The 17,822-nt window shown below is 36.3% G+C and overlaps 1 protein-coding gene across 1 annotated transcript in view; it reads left to right on the top strand.

Moving 5' to 3' along the window:
- The window catches only part of EYS (eyes shut homolog), a 1,640,601-nt gene that overhangs the window by 1,435,300 nt on the left and 187,479 nt on the right, over nt 1-17,822 (top strand). The window contains 1 exon segment of the mRNA XM_059401541.1: nt 10,711-10,931. Within this exon segment, the coding sequence (XP_059257524.1) occupies nt 10,711-10,931 (221 nt within the window).

Genomic DNA, 17,822 nt, shown 5'->3' on the forward strand with positions numbered 1-17,822 from the left:
CACATTGATTGATTTGTGGATGTTGAACTAACCTTGCAGCCTAGGAATAAATCCCAATTGGTCATGCTGAATATGCCTTTTAATGTACTGTTGGATCCTATTTGCTAGTATTTTGGTGAGAATTTTCACATCTGTGTTCATCAAGGATATTGGTCTGTAATTCTCTTTTTTGATGGGATCTTTCTTTGTCTGGTTTTGCAGTCAAGGTAATGCTGACCTCATAAAATGAGTTTGGAAGTTTTCCTTCCATTTCTATTTTTTGGAACAGTTTCAGGAGAATAGGAATTAATTCTTCTTTAAATGTTTGGTAGAATTCTCCTGGGAAGCCCTCTGGCCCTGGGCTCTCGTTTGTTGGGAGAGTTTTGATGACTGCTTCAATCTCCTTTCTGGTTATGGGTCTGTTCAGGTTTTCTGTTTCTTCCTGGTTCAATTTCAGTAGTTTATATGTCTCTAGGAATGCATCCATTTCTTACAGATTGTCAAATTTGCTAGCGTATAGTTGCTCATAATATGTTCCTATAATTGTTTGCATTTCTTTGGTGTTGGTTGTGCTGTCTCCTCTTTCATTCATGGTTTTATTTTATGTGAGACCTTTCTCTCTTCTTTATGATAATTCTGGCCAGGGGTTTATCAATCTTATTAATTCTTTCAAAGAACCAGCTCCTAGTTTCATTGATTTGTTCCACTATTCTTTTGGTTTCTATTTCATTGATTTCTGCTCTGATCTTATTTCTCTTCTCCTGCTAATTTAGGCTTTCTTTGCCGTTCTTTCTCCTGCTCCTTTAGGAGTACAGTTAGGTTCTGTACTTGAGACCTTTCTTGTTTCTTGAGAAAGGCTTATATCGCTGTATATTTTCCTCTCAGGACTGCCTTTGCTGTGTCCCACAGATTTTGAACAGTTGTGTTTTCATTATCATTTGTTTCCATGATTTTTTTTCAATTCTTCTTTAATTTCCTGGTTGACCCATTCATTCTTTAGTAGGATGCTCTTTAGTCTCCATGTATTTGAGTTCTTTACAACTTTGCTCTTGTGATTGAGTTCTAGCTTCAGAGCATTGTGGTCTGAAAATATGCAGGGAATGATCCCAATCTTCTGGTGCCAGTTGAGACCTGATTTATGACCCAGGATGTGATCTATTCTGGAGAATCTTCCATGTGCACTAGAGAAGAATATGTATTCTGTTGATTTGGGATGGAATGTTCTGAATATATCTATGATGTCCGTCTGCTACAGTGTGTTATTTAAAGCCTTTATTTCCTTATTGATCTTTTGCTTGGATGATCTGTCCATTTCAGTGAGTGGGCTGTTAAAGTCCACTACTATTATTGTATTATTGTCGATGTGTTTCTTTGATTTTGTTATTAATTGGTTTATGTATTTGGCTGCTCTCATGTTAGGGGCATAGATATTTAAAATTGTTAGATCTTCTTGTTGGACAGACCCTTTAAGTATGATATGGTGTCCTTCCTCATCTTATTATAGTCTTTGGCTTAAAATCTAATTGATCTGATATAAGGATTGCCATCCCAGCTTTATTTTGATGTCCATTAGCATGGTAAATTATTTTCCACCCCCTCACTTAAATCTGGAAGTGTCTTTGGGTCTAAAATGAGTTTCATGTAGAAAGCATATTGTTGGGTTTTGTTTTTTTTTATCCATTCTAATACCCTGTGTCTTTTGATAGGGGCATTTAGACCATTTACATTCAGGGTAACTATTGAGAGATATGAATTTAGTGTCATTGTATTGCCTATAAGGTGACTGTTACTGTATATTGTCTTTGTTCCTTTCTGGTCTACTACTTTTAGGCTCTCTCTTTGTTTAGAGAACCCCTTTCAATATTTCCTGTAGGACTGGTTTGGTGTTCACAAATTCTTTTAGTTTTTGTTTGTCCTGGAAGCTTTTTATCTCCCCTCTTTTCAATGACAGCCTAGCTGGATATAGTACAATTGGCTGCTTATATTTCACGTTTAGTGCTCTCTATATATCATGGCAGTTCTTTCTGGCCTGCGTGGTCTCTGTGGATAAGTCTGCTGCCAATCTAATATTTTTACCATGTATGTTACAGACTTCTTGTCCCAAGCTGCTTCCAGGATTTTCTCTTTTTCACTAAAACTTGTAAGTTTTACTATTTGATGACAGGGTGTGGACCTATTTTTATTGATGTTGAGGAGCTCCTCAGTGCCCCCTGGATTTTGATGTTTGTTTCCTTTGCTGTATTAGGGAAATTCTCTACAATAATTCACTCCAATATACCTTCTTACCCCCCCCCATCTTTCTTCTTCTTCTGGAATCCCAATTATTATAATATTGTTTCGTCATATGGTATTACTTATATCTTGAATTCTCCCCTCGTGGTCCAGTATTTGTTTGTCTCTCTTTTGCTCAGCTTCTTTATTCTCCATCATTTGGTCTTCTATATCACTAATTCTCTCTTCTGCCTCATTTATCCTAGCAGTTAGAGCCTCCATTTTTTATTACAACTCATAATAGCTCTTTTGATTTCAGCTTTAGATTTTATTACTCCAGAAGGGTTTCTATGATACCTTCCATACCTTTTTCAAGCCCAGCCAGCACCTTGAGAATAATCATTGTGAACTCTAGACATACTACCAATGTCCATATTGATTAGGTCCCTAGCTTTTGTACTGCCTCTTGTTCTTTTTTTTTTTTTTTGTGGTGAGTTTTTCTGTCTTGTCATTTTATCCAGATAATAATATGTGAACTAGAGAATAAAATGCTAAAAAGGTGGCAAAGACACCAGAAAAATACACGCTAACCAAATCAGAAGAGACCCCAAATTGGGGGAAGAAGAAAGGAGGTAAAAAGAAGTTCAAAAAAAAATTTTTTAATAAAAAAATATATTTTTATAATATATATTTTTTCATATAAATATGTGTATTTTATACACACACACACACACACACTAGACTGGTGAATAGAACAGACCCACCCACTTGATTTTGGGCATATTTTGGTCTCTTAAAAATTAAAATTTTTTTAATTAAAAAATATATATTTCTTACAATATATATTTTTTCATATAAATATGTGTATTTTATACACACACACACACACACACACACACACTAGACTGGTGAATAGAACAGACCCACCCACTTGATTTTGGGCATATTTTGGTCTCTTGGTCCCAAAATTTTAAAGAAAGAAAAACTTAGGGGAACCTGGGTGGCTCAGTGGGTTAATCCTCTGCCTTCCGCTCAGGTCATGATCTCAGGGTCCTGGCATCAAGCCCCACATCAGACTTTCTGCTCAGTTGGGAGCCTGCTTCCCCGTCTCTCTCTGCCTACTTGTGATCTCTCTCTGTCTCTGTCTAATTAATAAAGAAAATCTTAAAAAAAAAGAAAAATATATATTTATAAAAAACACAAAAACACAAGATATATATAAAACACAAAAATAAGGGTAAACACATTGAAGGGATGGAATATGACTGTAAAGATGAAATTTTTAAAAATTCTATAAAAGGAATTGATAAGATAAATTGATTAGAAAAAGAAAGAAAAAGAAAGTGGGGAGAATTTGCTCAGGCTGGAGACTAGAACAAACCCCTGTGCTAGATTTAGGGTATATTTTCATCTATTAGAAGAAATTGTATCCCAAAAGTTTTTAGAAGAAAAAACTCTGAAAATAAAGTTAGATACAATGAAGGATAAAATATGACTGTAATAATGAAGGTTTAAAAAGATTTTTTTTTTTAGAAAGGTATTGTTAAGATAAACTAATTAAAAAATGTTAAAAGAGGAAAGAGGAAAAGTTAAGAAAAATTAGAATAAGAAAAAAATAAAATTAAAACATTTAATTAACTTTGCAAGACTAAGGAATCATTTGGAGAAAGCCATGAATTCCATGCTTTGCTTTCCCCTCCTCTGGAATTCTGCTGTTCTCCTTGATCAGTGAGCTTGGTCTTGGCTGGATGTTCTTGCTGATCTTCTGGAGGAGGGGCCTGTTGCAGTAATTCTCAAATGTCTTTGCCCGAGGTAGAATTGCACCACTCTTGCCAGAAGCCGGGCTAAGTAATCTGCTCAGGTTCGCTCTTGGAGCTTTTATTCCCTGTATGCTTTCCGTAGAGCTCTGGAGGATGGGAATAAAAATGGCCTCCCAATCTCCAGCCCAGAGGAGCCAAGTGCTCAGGGCCACATTCCTCAGTGTGCCCTCAGAGAAAAGCTGTCAATCACTCCTGTTTCCCTGGTCTCCGGAAGTGCTCTGAGCTCACCTGCCCTGTGACCAAGCATTTCTGTCTCTGGCACATGACCCTGTTTGGAGTCTCCAAACCCAGCAGATTTCTGCCACTCTGCTCTTTGGAAGATGAAGGTGAGTCTCCTCGAATGTGCCACTTGTGGGGTCCCTGACCCCACAGATCACAGTGGCCTGACCTTGCCACAGATCACAGTTTAAGGTAACCCCAAGATGAGAGCTCACTCTCACTGATGTCATCTCAGTCTGCTACTCCTCCGCCATCTTGACTCCTCCTCTCAGTCACTTTATATTTTTTGATTGAGAGTTACTCCATTTACATAGAAAGTAATCATTGGTAAGTAAGGAGTTATTCTTTCCATTTCAGTGTTTTCTATCTTATAGCTTTTTTATCCCTCTTTTTCTCCCTTGCGCTCTTCCTTTGTGTTTCACTGATTTTTGTATACACGTGTGTATGAGACATACTTTGATGCCTTTGTCATTTTTTTGTATCTTTCATATACTCTATATTTGTGGTTCTCATAGAGCTGACTTTGAACATCTTACAATTATAATAATATATTTGAAGCTAATAGCAACTTCAGCTGCTCTAATCTTCAAGGTTTTTTTACCTTTTTTTTTTACTTCTTTTACTTTTTTTTTTACTTCTTTTACTTTTTTTTTTTACTTTTACTTCTTCCCTCTCTACACTTAATGATTGATCTCACATTTACATCTTTTTTTTATATTGTGCATACATTGACACGTCTTATAGTTAAAATGTTTTTACACTTTTTATCTTTTAACTTTTATACAAGAATGACAAGTGATGTATGCCCCACCATGACAGTATTGTATTCTATATTTGTTTATATACCCACCCTTATTAATAAGATTTATATTTTCATATGCTTTTATATTGCTGTTTAGAGTCCTTTCATTTCACCTTGAAGGACTCCCTTTAGCATTTCCTGTAATGTAGATCTACTAGTGATAAGCTTCCCCAGCTTTAGTTTATTTGGCAAAGTCTATATCTGTCCGTTTTTAAAAGACAGTTTTGCCAGGTATAGTGATCTTGTTTGGCAGAGTTTTTTTTCTTTTAGTTTTGAGCACTTTGAATATATCATCCCAGTCCCTCTGGCCTTGAAGATTTCTGGCAAGAAATTCATTGATAGCCTGATAGGGACTCCTTTTATGTGGTGAGTCACTTTTTTTTTTTTTTCCTGCTCTGTTTTCTCTATCTTTGACTTTTCACAATTTGATTATGTGTCTTGGTGTGGACTTCTTTGAGTTCTTTCTTGTGGCAGTTTTTTGGGCTTCTTAAATCTGGTTGTACATTTTTTCCCCTAAATTTGTGAAATTTTCAGTCATTAATGTCTTTCTTTTTCAATACAGCAATAAATGTTTATCTTCATTCCAACTGAAAGAATCAAATAAGAAAATACTTAAATAAGAAAAGTTAAAATTCTCATGTTTATTAAGTCATCATATCTTCAAGTAAGGATTCTATCCCTCTCTCTCTTCTTCTGATAGTCCCCTAATGCATATATTGATTCATTTCATAATGTCTTATAAGTTCCTTAGGCTTTCCTCACTCTTTTTCAATCTTTTTTTTCTTTTTAATCCTCTAACTCAATAATTTCAAAGAAACCTGTCTTTGAGTTTGCTTATTTCTTTCTTCTGCTTGATCAAATCTTTTGATGAATCCCTCTAGTGATTTTCTCAATTTAGTTTTGTATCTTCAGCTCCAAAACTTCTTGGTGATTCTTTATTGTTTTTTCTCTTTGTTGATATTCTCATTTTCTTCATGCTTCATTTTCCTGAACTCATTCAGGATCTTCGTGACAGCTTTTTAAAAATTCTTTTGTCAGGTACTTCAATTTCTTTAGGGTTGGTTGCTGGAGATTTATTCTGTCCCTTTGATTTTTTTCCTGTACCTTTTTAAATTCATAATGGGATCTACACATTTGAAAAAAACAGACATCTCTCCCAGTCTTTATGGACTTGTTCTGTATAAGAAAGGACCTTCATCAATCAGCCCAGCTGTCCTGATCTGGACAACCAGATTTAAGAAGCCCAAAGTCTCCCAGCCCAGAGTCTGGGAACCTCTCAAACCTTTATGTGGATACATCTTCTGTGGACTGGTGTGTGTAAATTCCCCATTATAAGAATTTGCCAGTTTCTTTTTTCAGGCAGTCGTAGTACTTTGCTCCCTCTGGTCTGTCTACATTTCTGCAGTTTCTCTGGAGTTGCCACAAGCTACCCAGTTCTCTTTTGTTCTCAGCAGTCCCAGAGTTCTTAGGATATATGGGTCATGTCAAAGTTCCAAGTCAGGCAAAATAGAAACCCGGCCCTCCAGAAGTCCATAGAAAACCCAGAATATTGGAAGCATGTTCTACTCTTCTCCACTCCACCCCCTTGCTCTGGCCCCAGTAAGAGGCCACAAAATCATATCAGCCTCAGTCTGCTACATCAGTGGTCCTCTGGAACAGCAAAATACCATCCAGCCATCTTTTGTTTTCAGTGATGGCCAGACATCTACATAGTAAGATGTCCTGTCAGTACTCCAAGACAGAAGAAACAAACTTATTCTTCAGTCAGCCCCCTGAAAAGCCATCATTTTGGATGCACAGTTCAACTCTTTCCATTGTGAGGGAGAAGTCAGAAGTTAAGGAGGTTTCACCCACCCTTCCTAGTGAGCTGCAGGACATGTTTATGGTGAGTGAGTGCATGCTAGTCCAAAACTTTGTCTTTGTTCTCAGTAACCACCAACCTGGCACACTTTCTTATCAGCACTTAGATTCAGGCAAGACAAAAGCTAGTCCCTTGGGCAGGCCCTGAAAAGTCTGCACTTAGTATATATGTTTCAGTCTTCTATTTCCCTCCCCAGAATGAAACTGGGAGCTGGATGTTTTCTTCCAGTTATGCTTCACTGAGTCTGGGGGGAAACTTTGGCCAGTGTCACAGATTTTCCTACCATCTTCGATACAGCTGGTTTCATATTCACCTAGGGTAAAAGTGCTTCTTAACTCAATCTACTCATTTCTCACAGAAGCATTTGGTTTGTGTATTGTTGTTGAATTAGTGTTTCCCTAAGAGAAGAAATATCTGGAGCTTTTTATTTGGCCATCTTGCTGATTGGTATACTGAATTTTCTAATATTTCATTTCCTTGTGATTCCATTCCCCCAGATTACATTAAATTTCCTTACAGACAAGAATAATCCCATATCCTTTTTTTTTCTGGGTATTTCCACTTTCCTATATAACTGTGCTCACAGGGTAGCAACTCAGTTCATTGATTGTTTCAATAAAGTTCACTTCCTTCTTTGACAAAGTAAGGAGATACTATTTTGAGAACATTCCCTAACCTAAAAAGCCTTAAGAATCAAAGATTTAACTGTAAAGTATGGGACCAGTGAGGATTTCATTACTATTTATCAAATGTTAAAAAAAGAAAAACAAACAAACAAACAAAAAACCTCTTTGTTTAAGCTACTTGATATTAATCTCGTAAGAAATTCAAGAACTTCCATATAAGCACTACTCATCACTCAATACTATATATACTAAATATAGAAAGCTATATTAGAATTAAAGCCATATTAATATTCTTTTTTGAGTGGTATCCAGTGACAACCTCCCATATGCTGAATCTAGCAAAACAGCAAGGTTCTATGGCAGCATAAAGTGGAAGAGGCCTAGAAAATAAATAAGAAACTGTAAAAAAAACAAAATAGTATTAAGTTTCTTGAATAAGGTGATTTGTAACAAACTTACATTAAACCACCTATTTGTAAGACACTGCTGTGGACTCTAAGAGAATCCCAAGATGACCATTTTGGAGGTCCTGTCCTAAAGGGATAAAAATATAAAAGAGACTCTAAGATCACAGATTATTATACTATTGGAGGGGAGGAGAGAGAAAGAGATCTTCTAACTGCAAAGAGATGAAGGATTGAGATATATACTTGTTCTGCCTTTTGATCCCCTTTGATTTAATGCCTCTAAATTTTTAGAAATTTTAGACAAATCATATGTAAGAAGTTATTTAAATAATCCTTCTTCCCAAACACCTTAGCCAACATCTCTTATTCATCCCTATTCTAAGACTTGATGTTTTCTGATTTTGAATTTGTCTGCATACATTTCAGAAAATATTAAAAACAAAAATTTGGCATCAACACCCAAAAGTCAATTCATTTCAATTATAAGTCATCATATTCTTGGCTAAAGACAAGTACACTCCAATAGTTATCTTAAGTAAAAAGTACATTAGAGTTACCTTCCTATTAACATAAAAGTTATTTAATTTCAGACATATTTAAGGCTGTAAAACTAAACATTGAATCAAGATACCATTACAGAAATGCAGGTAGACTCCAGTGTCCAAATTCAAATTAAAACAGAATTAAAAAGAGATAAAGCAGCTTCTTATCTGTCTCCACTTCTGGTTTTTAGAAGTTTCTTCCTTTTTGCCTCTCTTCTTATTTTATTCCCACATTTTATAAAAGAGCAACTATATTCTTCCTTTAAAGAGAAAACTCTGAGAGGAAAGGGAATGTTCATTTCACCTAGTCATTTGTGGAGTCCTTTTCCCTCAGTCACCATTCATATTCTTCATTATCTTCTTGATCCCTCCTTGATTATCCATGTCTGTTCTCTGTGGTTTTATCTTGTAAGATCATATCTTGATGTCAGACTCTATTCTCCATAGTCTGATTCACAAGAAGTTATTAGAAAAGACTTATTTTAAAGACCTGTCTCCTTAGGAATGATTATACACACAAAAGGCAGCTCTTGGATAATTAAGAGTCTGGGGATAGAGGACGTCAACCATTTTAATGGTTATCTATGTGCAGTCAACGGCAGCAGCTTTTTTAGACATTTCAGGACTCTAGCTAAGCTTGAGCCTCAGATCAGAAGAAATACAAGAGCCATCTACTTCATTGTTTGGGTGTTTTTTAATGGTCTAATAAATCATAGATAACTGTATAGACTTCCCCTCAGATCTGCCTACTGCTGACAGAAGAAGAGGATATTCTTCCATTCTCTATCAGTTTTGTGCTAAAACAGCACACTTGTCAAAGCTGTGAGAGGGTTTGCTGTTCCAGGTGTGTGATCAATACACAAAGATGTCAGAGATCCTCGGTGAGAGAGGGTCATGGCCTTGGAAGCGCTGAGTCTGCAAGTTTGTGATAGATCCCAGATTGCATTAGCAGTGAGTCACATACCTTAAATGATAAAAGGAATTCTGCAATAGTTTGTTAGAATAATTAGTATAAATGGGCTAACATATGAGAAAGGATGTGAAAACAAACAGACATATTCCTGTGCTGCATGCGTACTCAATACACCTTGAGACGTCTGCACCACGATGCCCAAAGTTAGTCATCTTCTGGATAACTACATAGCTGAATCTTTTATAGAATACATATACATAAAATTAAGAATGCCTTCAGGAGCAGAACTCGAGTCACTAAAAAAGAACAAGAGCTCAAATAATAGAGTTAGTTTGATCTATTATGGGTCGTGGAGATGCTTTGAATGTTCCTAGAATTGAACACGCTTCTGTTCCCTAAAAGCACATTTGCATCAAACCAGAACATATTAGTGTAAACATTAAGTGGCATTACTAAGCATTTCCCAGCCTCTCCTCCCCTTAGAGCCCTAATTTAATTATTTGGCCCTAGTTTTAGAATTCTTGCAATGATAAGTTTTCCAATTTAGTGTATCTGTAATGTCAATGTAAATATTTTTCAGCTATCAGTTTGGAGTGCTTGAATGTGTTTTGGGGATAAGGACATCAGAGACATAACATGCAGAAATGCTGCTGCATGCACCTTTCATATGCCAAAAGCCCTGAAGATCAGGGTGTCATTACCAGTTCATCCAGAATTCTTTTGTAACTCATAAATTCCTGTTGGGGAAGCTACATTTTATATACATATAAATGATGAAAATTCAATTTATATGTTATTGAAGGGTAGGAAGAAAGATTAAGTCACAGTTTACTTTGTGCCAGTGGTTATATTGTCATTCTGGTCAGTGAGTAAACTCTGTTTCCAAGTAAGGTCATATTCTGAGCTACTGAGTGTTACAACATCCACATATGAATTTGGGGGAACACAATTCAGTCCCTAACAATAGTTAATTAACAGGCTCTATTTTCTTTCTCTGCCATTTGGTGATATTCACATTAAAATGCAAACACTTGAGTTCCAAAATACATTTCAGAGTAATAAATCAGCAAGTTTTTTTTGAATGCTCTTTATTTTTTACTGTTTTATTAGATATTGTGAGAGATATAAAAGAAATGTAAAATAAGGGCCCTTTTCAAAAGTAACTTATCCTACTACCTAGTAGAGGTGACAAAAGTAAGCAACAATTACAACCTGTTTTACACAGAAAAGTACATTAAAACATGCATTATAGAACAGAGCATTCTAGGTCTTTGTCATATAATCTGCCCATACCTTATAAGATGTTTTCTTGGTGTTGTTTTTCCTACAGGTACATTTTGAATCAATGTTTCTTGGCCATATCCCAGCGAATATTAAGATCCATAAGAAAGCAGGTCACATTTATGGCTTCAAAGGCTGCATTCAAGAGCTTCAAGTAAACAACAAAGAATTCTTCATCGCTGATGACGCACTGCGTGGAAAGAACATTGAGAACTGTCATTTCCCATGGTGTGCTCACCATCTATGCCACAACAATGGCACCTGCATCAGGTTAGTTTTAGTCTGTTGCTCTCCACCCTATATTCCATGATTCCAGGTACTTAAACAGAAACCAGTAGCATTTTCACCTGGTGATAAAAAAGAAAGGTATGGATTTCTAAGTTTGAATATGCATCACCTAGGTCACGCACACATGTGGTGAATACTCGTTTGTTTGTTCAAAGAAATTTATATATTGTGACTTCAATGTCAAGAAGTACCTGACCTCTGAAAATAACTAGGTGACTGGACCTGGTTTTGGCAATTTCAAATAACGTGTTTGGCAATTTCAGATGGATCCAAACATAATTTTACTAATGGGCTCTGCTTTGGGGATATATGAATGACAGATTTTTATTCATTGATAATGGTTTTGATGCATTCATTTTTATTGTGATTTTCTTTTTTTTGCTTCATCTTCGGAAAACAAAAGATCTACTTAGATCTCTGAGATTAAAGATGGAGAAGAATGCTTACATCAGCTTCTTTTTATTTGCAATCTTTATGTCAAGGAGGAAAAAGCCTATATACCTTATTTTTCTTGAAATAAAGATTCATCTTGCCTATAAGCTGAAGAAGATTTTAATGAAAATTACTCTCTGCTCCACTAAAATGTCTTAGGTTAATCAACCCTGAGGGAGTCTCATTTGGACAGTGTAGAACATATTCCCAAATTTCTTTAGTCCTCTGAGAAATCTTTATTTCAGGGCTACAAATAATGACAGAGAGGATGCTAAAACACATACAGATTATATAAATTCAAGTCAAGGAAAAATTGACCAAAACTCACTCACAGGAAATATCTTAATTAATTCACCTCAGCATTTCTAAGGGGCAAGCTATCAAGTAGTTAATAACTTCACAAAAGTAAATTTCTATATGCGTAGTGTTGGAAGGAAAAAAATTTTATCAATAGAGTAGGATAAGAAATTGGAGGCAGAGACGGGCTCTGAAAATAATCACTGGAATAGGAAATGAAAAATGAGAAAGAACCAAATGGCAAAGACAAGGAACAGAGGAATGGACAGGTATGATAAAGTCAAGGTGATATATTTACCAAACAATCACAGGCGCCCCCAACAGATGAAGTTTTAAAGGACTTTAAATAGTGAACTTTGAGTTTGACTGAAGATATCTTCCCTGGCCATGGTTATTTTTCTAAAGGAATCAAAACCAAGGCCTTATTTAATAAATATTCTGCTTTATCATGAACTCACCAAAGGCAATTTTTTTAAAGATATAATAAGACAAAAATTACCCAACAAGATAAACTTCAGAACCTTGAAGGAAAATGAATTTTTGTGTAATCAAGTGAAATAGAAACGGGAAAAATGCTTCTCCTACAGAGTTTCTAATGTCTGAAATATTTGTACCTTTCAGCCTAAATAAATATTGTCAATGAGGCTTTACCAGTGATATAATTATAAAAGTGACAGCAATTATGTTTTCTCCCTTTCTATATGTGGTAAGCAGACTCTAACATAGTCCTCATTATCCCCTCTTCTTAAGTGTAGACAGGATCTGTGATTTCCTTTTAACCAATAGAATAATCAGTACCATACAGCGATGAGATGTCACTCCCATGATTAGGTTACATAAGATTGTTGGCTGCATCTTGCAAGGAGACTTCTCTTGCTGACTTTGATAAAGCACGAAGCAATTTGGGGAAGGTTCATGTAACATGGCTCTGGGAACAGCCTCCAGCCAACCACCAGCAAGGAGCTGAGGGTGGCCTCTAGCTGACAGCCAGTAAATACTGAAGCCTTCAGTTCTACAACTGCTAGAAATTAAATTTTACCAACAACCAAGTGAGCTTGGGAGTAGGTCCTTCCCCTATTGAAACTTGAATAAGACCCCAACCTGAACAACACTGTGATTGAAGCTTGTGAGACTTATACAGAGGATGAGTTAAGCCTTACCCAAACTCTTGACTCACAAAAACAATAAAATAATAAATGTGTGTTGTTTTAAGCTGCTAATTTTGTGGTAACTTTGCTATGCAATAGAAAACAAATACACTCAAATTTTCTGTATAAGTGTCCACATCACCAACTCAGAGAAATAAGAGTTAGTTTTACTTTATAACAATAACTGTCTGAGATACTGTAAGCCAAATACAAGTTAAATAAAATAAAGCTCTTATTTTCATAAATTTGAGAACCTCATATTACTTCCGGTTTTATTTTTTATTTAATATGTATTTGAAAATGAAAGTAAAGATAATTATTCTAGAAAGATAAATATAATACTCCTAGGCTGATATATACCTTATTTGTTTATTCTCTTAGATTTATTTCAACAAACATCACCTAAGGACCAAATAAGGGCTAAGGAGTATGTGAAACAAAGATGTACATTTGAGACACCATGCTGCACATAGAAGCTTTCACTCTAGTATGGAAGCTTTATCAACTTGTTAAGCCTTAGAGTGAATTTTCCCACCCAAAAAAAGAAAAAAAAAAAAATATATATATAGTCTTCTGTTATATACATTATTCTGGCCTTCCCTATCCCTTCCTCAGTCTTTCAACCTCTCAACCCTACTCCAGGGAAATCCACTCAAATGTCAACTGATTCTGGCAATCACTATTTAAGGTCTTCCAGATCTGTATGTGCCTTTTATTGTTAGTGAAATGGAGACTTGCTGTCTGTTACCCAACAAATAAAACACTTCCTCACATTCTATGAACAACATGATTTCTATCTTGATTGCCAGTGCTGAACTGCCAAAACAACTCTTTGCCTTATTGTATCCAGGACATGCTGGTACGTGGCAACCATGATTTCCATTCCAGCATCTCTTTATGCACACCAATACCATAATAACACTAGAGGTGGCTAGTTCCAAAATGACAACAAAAATAGACCTCTCTGGTGATGCAACATGGGTGGTGAAGGGGGTAGGAGAAGAATAAATGAAACAAGATGGGATTGGGAGGGAGACAAACCATAAGTGACTCTCAATCTCACAAAACAAACTGAGGGTTGCTGGGAGGAAGGGGGTTGGGAGAAGGGGGGTGGGGTTATGGACATTGGGGAGGGAATGTGCTATGGTGAGTGCTGTGAAGTGTGTAAACTTGGCGATTCACAGACCTGTACCCCTGGGGATAAAAATATATTATATGTTTATAAAAAATAAAAAATTAAAAAAAAAATAGACTTCTCAGAGGATCATAAGAACAGCCCCTAGGAGGTCAAAAGTTTAACGTAAGAAGAGCACAGATAGCTATAGGACTACAGGGAGGATGATCAGACCAGAATGGTATCTTCACTCTTCCTTGTCCTGTCTAAAAACACCCTTACCCAACCATAATAGAGCATTCTAGCAGTGCATGCAGCAACTCATAGGGAGAGCTAGAATATGTACTGAAGGAGGACTCCCAATGAGGCCTTGAGCAGCTTCAGTCCACAGAGAAGAACACAGACCAAAGAAGTAAGTCACAAAGAACCATGACCAACTCCCTGTCCTCAGCAGACACATACCCATACTTGGAATGCATGGAACAGTGTAAAGTTTTCCAACCAAGAAACCTGGAAAAACTCTACTACTGAGCCATATCTTGACTTGGACAAAATGGATCTGAACTAGCTTATGCCTTCTGCAGCTCACTTCCCATCTGTGTTTTTGGCTAAAGCCAAAGGTTATTTTCTTCGCCATGCTACTGCATCGTAAAATGGATCTCTCCAAGATCTTCCAAATTTTCTTCCAACCCTTCTCACACTTCGGGCCTGTCAGTGTGCTGTCTGACTTGATCTCACTCCTGAGCCTACTTACTCAGGCAGACTTCTAAACTCTCCTCTTCTTTTCTCCTGGTTTCCTGTTTGTTTGGTTTATACATATTTATTTATATTACTATATAAATGTAATATATATGCAAATATATATGATGGAGGAGAATGTAAAATCAACATGAAAAATTGGGGGCACCTAGGTGGCTCAGTCAGTTAAGATCTGCCTTCAAATCAGATCATGATCCCAGGGTCTGCTCAGCAGGAGTCTGTATCTCCCTCTCCCTCTGCTGCTCCCCCTGCTTGTGCTCTCTCACTCACTCTCTCTCAAATAAAATCTTTTCAAAAAGTCAGCATGAATTTGAAAACATGAAACTTCAAAAATTAAATACCTGTTGAGGGCTGGAACTGATGAGATACTTTGACCCCCAAGGTGTATGGGCTCACTTTGGATTATTCTAATGGGAAAAAGCTGAATAATTAGCATAGCTCATGGTGATTTGCCTTCTGAAACTGAGGTCATCATGAGTCTGGGTTTGCTTTCCATGGTTTTGTGGCACTAGCAACTAACCATTCTTAGAAATGAAATACAAATTATTCTTATGGATAGGGAATATCGATGTTTGAGCAAATCAATAAACAGATTTTATGCTTATAATGATTTCTAACTAGGACCCTATAAATTGCCAACCTGGTAAGAAGAACCATTCTTAATCTTTTGCCTCGCTGAGTCTCTGGGATGGGACAACCAGGGAAAACTCAGATTTTCAGAATCTTCAGAAATCATCAAACCTTGTACCTCATTTACAATGTCCTTCACTCATCCTTCTTCACTCCTGTCTTTCTGGTGTGTCTTTTTTTTTTTTTTTTTTTTTTTTTTCATGTTTGTCACATTGTAGTCAATTAAAAATCTGGTTTGAGCCCACCACCAGCAGCTCCTTTTAGCAAACTGAAGTGAAGAAGTGACTTTGAATCCTGGCTTGGTTACTTAATAAATATGTGAACTTGGCAAGTTAGCCAATCTTTTGGAACCTCATTTACCTCAGCTAGAAAATGGGGATCATTTCTGTATCAAGCAGGATTCCTTCCTTTGCAAATGCTAGGAAACTCATCCCAAACAGAATTTATTGGCTCACATTATGTGGGACGTCTGTGGATTCCTATTCTAGGCATCTTTCGATTCATGACTTAAAGGCCATTCTAGGACCCAATTTCTTACACTCTCTTTCGATTCTTTAGCTTTGACTCCATTCTCAGACCTCGGGTGGTAGCAAAATGGCTATAGGTGCTCAATCTTCTACACCCCTTAGGTTTTCTCTCTTCTCCTGTTATCCCAGAAGAGGAGATTGGATTCAAGACAGCTTTCAAAATAGCAGAACAATTTAAATAAGGTATATTAATATTTAGCCTTTGTGGATCCAAAAAGAATGGGCAACGTGACCTGATAGAATTCTTTTTTTGGTCTAAAAGTTGTTGTTGTTGTTGTTTCCAAGTTATAGACCATCTGTGTTCAGAATAAAAGAGTCGTTATTACAAAGACAAGAAGTAAGCTTTTTACCTCTCAGCTTTCCTGTCTCAAGATATAAAGACACTAATTTTTTTAATGCCACAACATGTATGCATGGTAGCTTTACTTGAAAATGCAAATAATTTCTCATCACAGTTTAATTGTTCTAGTCCTGGGACTTTCATCTAAAGATTAGGATATGCCTCCTAATGAAGTACATAAGAATCATAAGAGAGAAAAACTTTCAGTACACACACACGCACACACACGTGTAATCTAATCCATGTCTCCTGGGAATGCATACCCACTTCTTCCAATATGTAAAGAATAATAGTGGTTTAGCAGGAGATAACCCTTAAAGAAGTATACTCTAAAGAAGAGTAGGATGGTAAGTGAACAAACATTTAGTACCATAGAGCTACACATTAGGGTTCATGAAATAAACCCTACTTATAGCTATTTATAAACAAAATCATCACTAATTTTAGTAGCATAGTTGATACAATTTACCATTATTAAATGCTGTCTCCACATTGTCTATGAAGGTAAGCTGCCTATAAGAAGACAGATTTCATGTTGAAAAGTATTAAGAGGAGTAACACTTCAACAGCTTTACTGAGCAAATGTCATTCTGCCCTGAGTATCATCACATGTTTCTGGATAGTATCCAACCTTTTTCCATTTTGTTATAAATCTGTGCTAGAATTTTCAGACCCCTGTGGTTGCTCATTTCAGAGAAATCCAAATTGCATGTAGTGAAATTCAGTTTAGAAAAGTGGTACAGAAGGGTTATTCTGAGTATCCAAATCTCTATGGACTTTGAACAAGCTGTTTCCAAAAGGGCATACGTAGGAAGGTTAGCAAATTAAACAGATAATATTTAAATCACTTTCTCCTTTCCATGCCAGATGTTTTAAAATAGGTTAAATAATAATGAAAAAGGAGTTCAGGTTTGGAAATATAAACTATACAACAATCTCACTGAGAATGTATGTCACTGACATTAGAGTAAATAATTATTGTGACATGAGTTTTAGACTTAGTCTTTATTTTACCAGGTGTTAAGCCTATATGAATATATTTTATCATGCACTGAAAGTCAATAATCCCCATATGTAAATGAATGTGCTTTCTGGGCCTCTAATTGTTCTCATAGCTTTTACTCATCACTAATCAATGCTACCTTCCATGTGATAGGTGGGGGTCAGCAAACATTTTTATAAAGGTCCAAATAGCAAATACTTCAGACGTTGCATCACAGCTTTTTGACTCTGCTATTTTAACACTAAAGTAGCCATTGACAATGTGTAAAAGAATGGACATGGCTGTATTCCAGTAAAACCTTATTTACGAAAATAGGTGACTGGCAGGATTTAGCCCAAGGGCCATAGTTTGCAGACTCTAGGACAGCAGATGGATAAAATAGCTTTATTCAATTCATTGACCAAGAAAATCCAACTCAATTTAATTTTCAATGTTAAGCAGTGTTTAGATGGATAAATAGATAGGAGAGAGAGAACGTGAGAGACAGAGGGGGATTATAAAGTATTGACTCTTGCAGTTATAGAGGCTCGGAAATCCACAATCTGTCCACCTGCTAGCTAGAAACCCAAGAAAGTCAGTGATGTAGATGCCAGTCTGAGTCTGAAAGCTTGAGAACTAGGAGC

The sequence above is a fragment of the Mustela nigripes genome, chromosome 5, assembly GCF_022355385.1.
Source record: "Mustela nigripes isolate SB6536 chromosome 5, MUSNIG.SB6536, whole genome shotgun sequence".
In the NCBI taxonomy this organism is placed as follows: Eukaryota; Metazoa; Chordata; class Mammalia; order Carnivora; family Mustelidae; genus Mustela; species Mustela nigripes.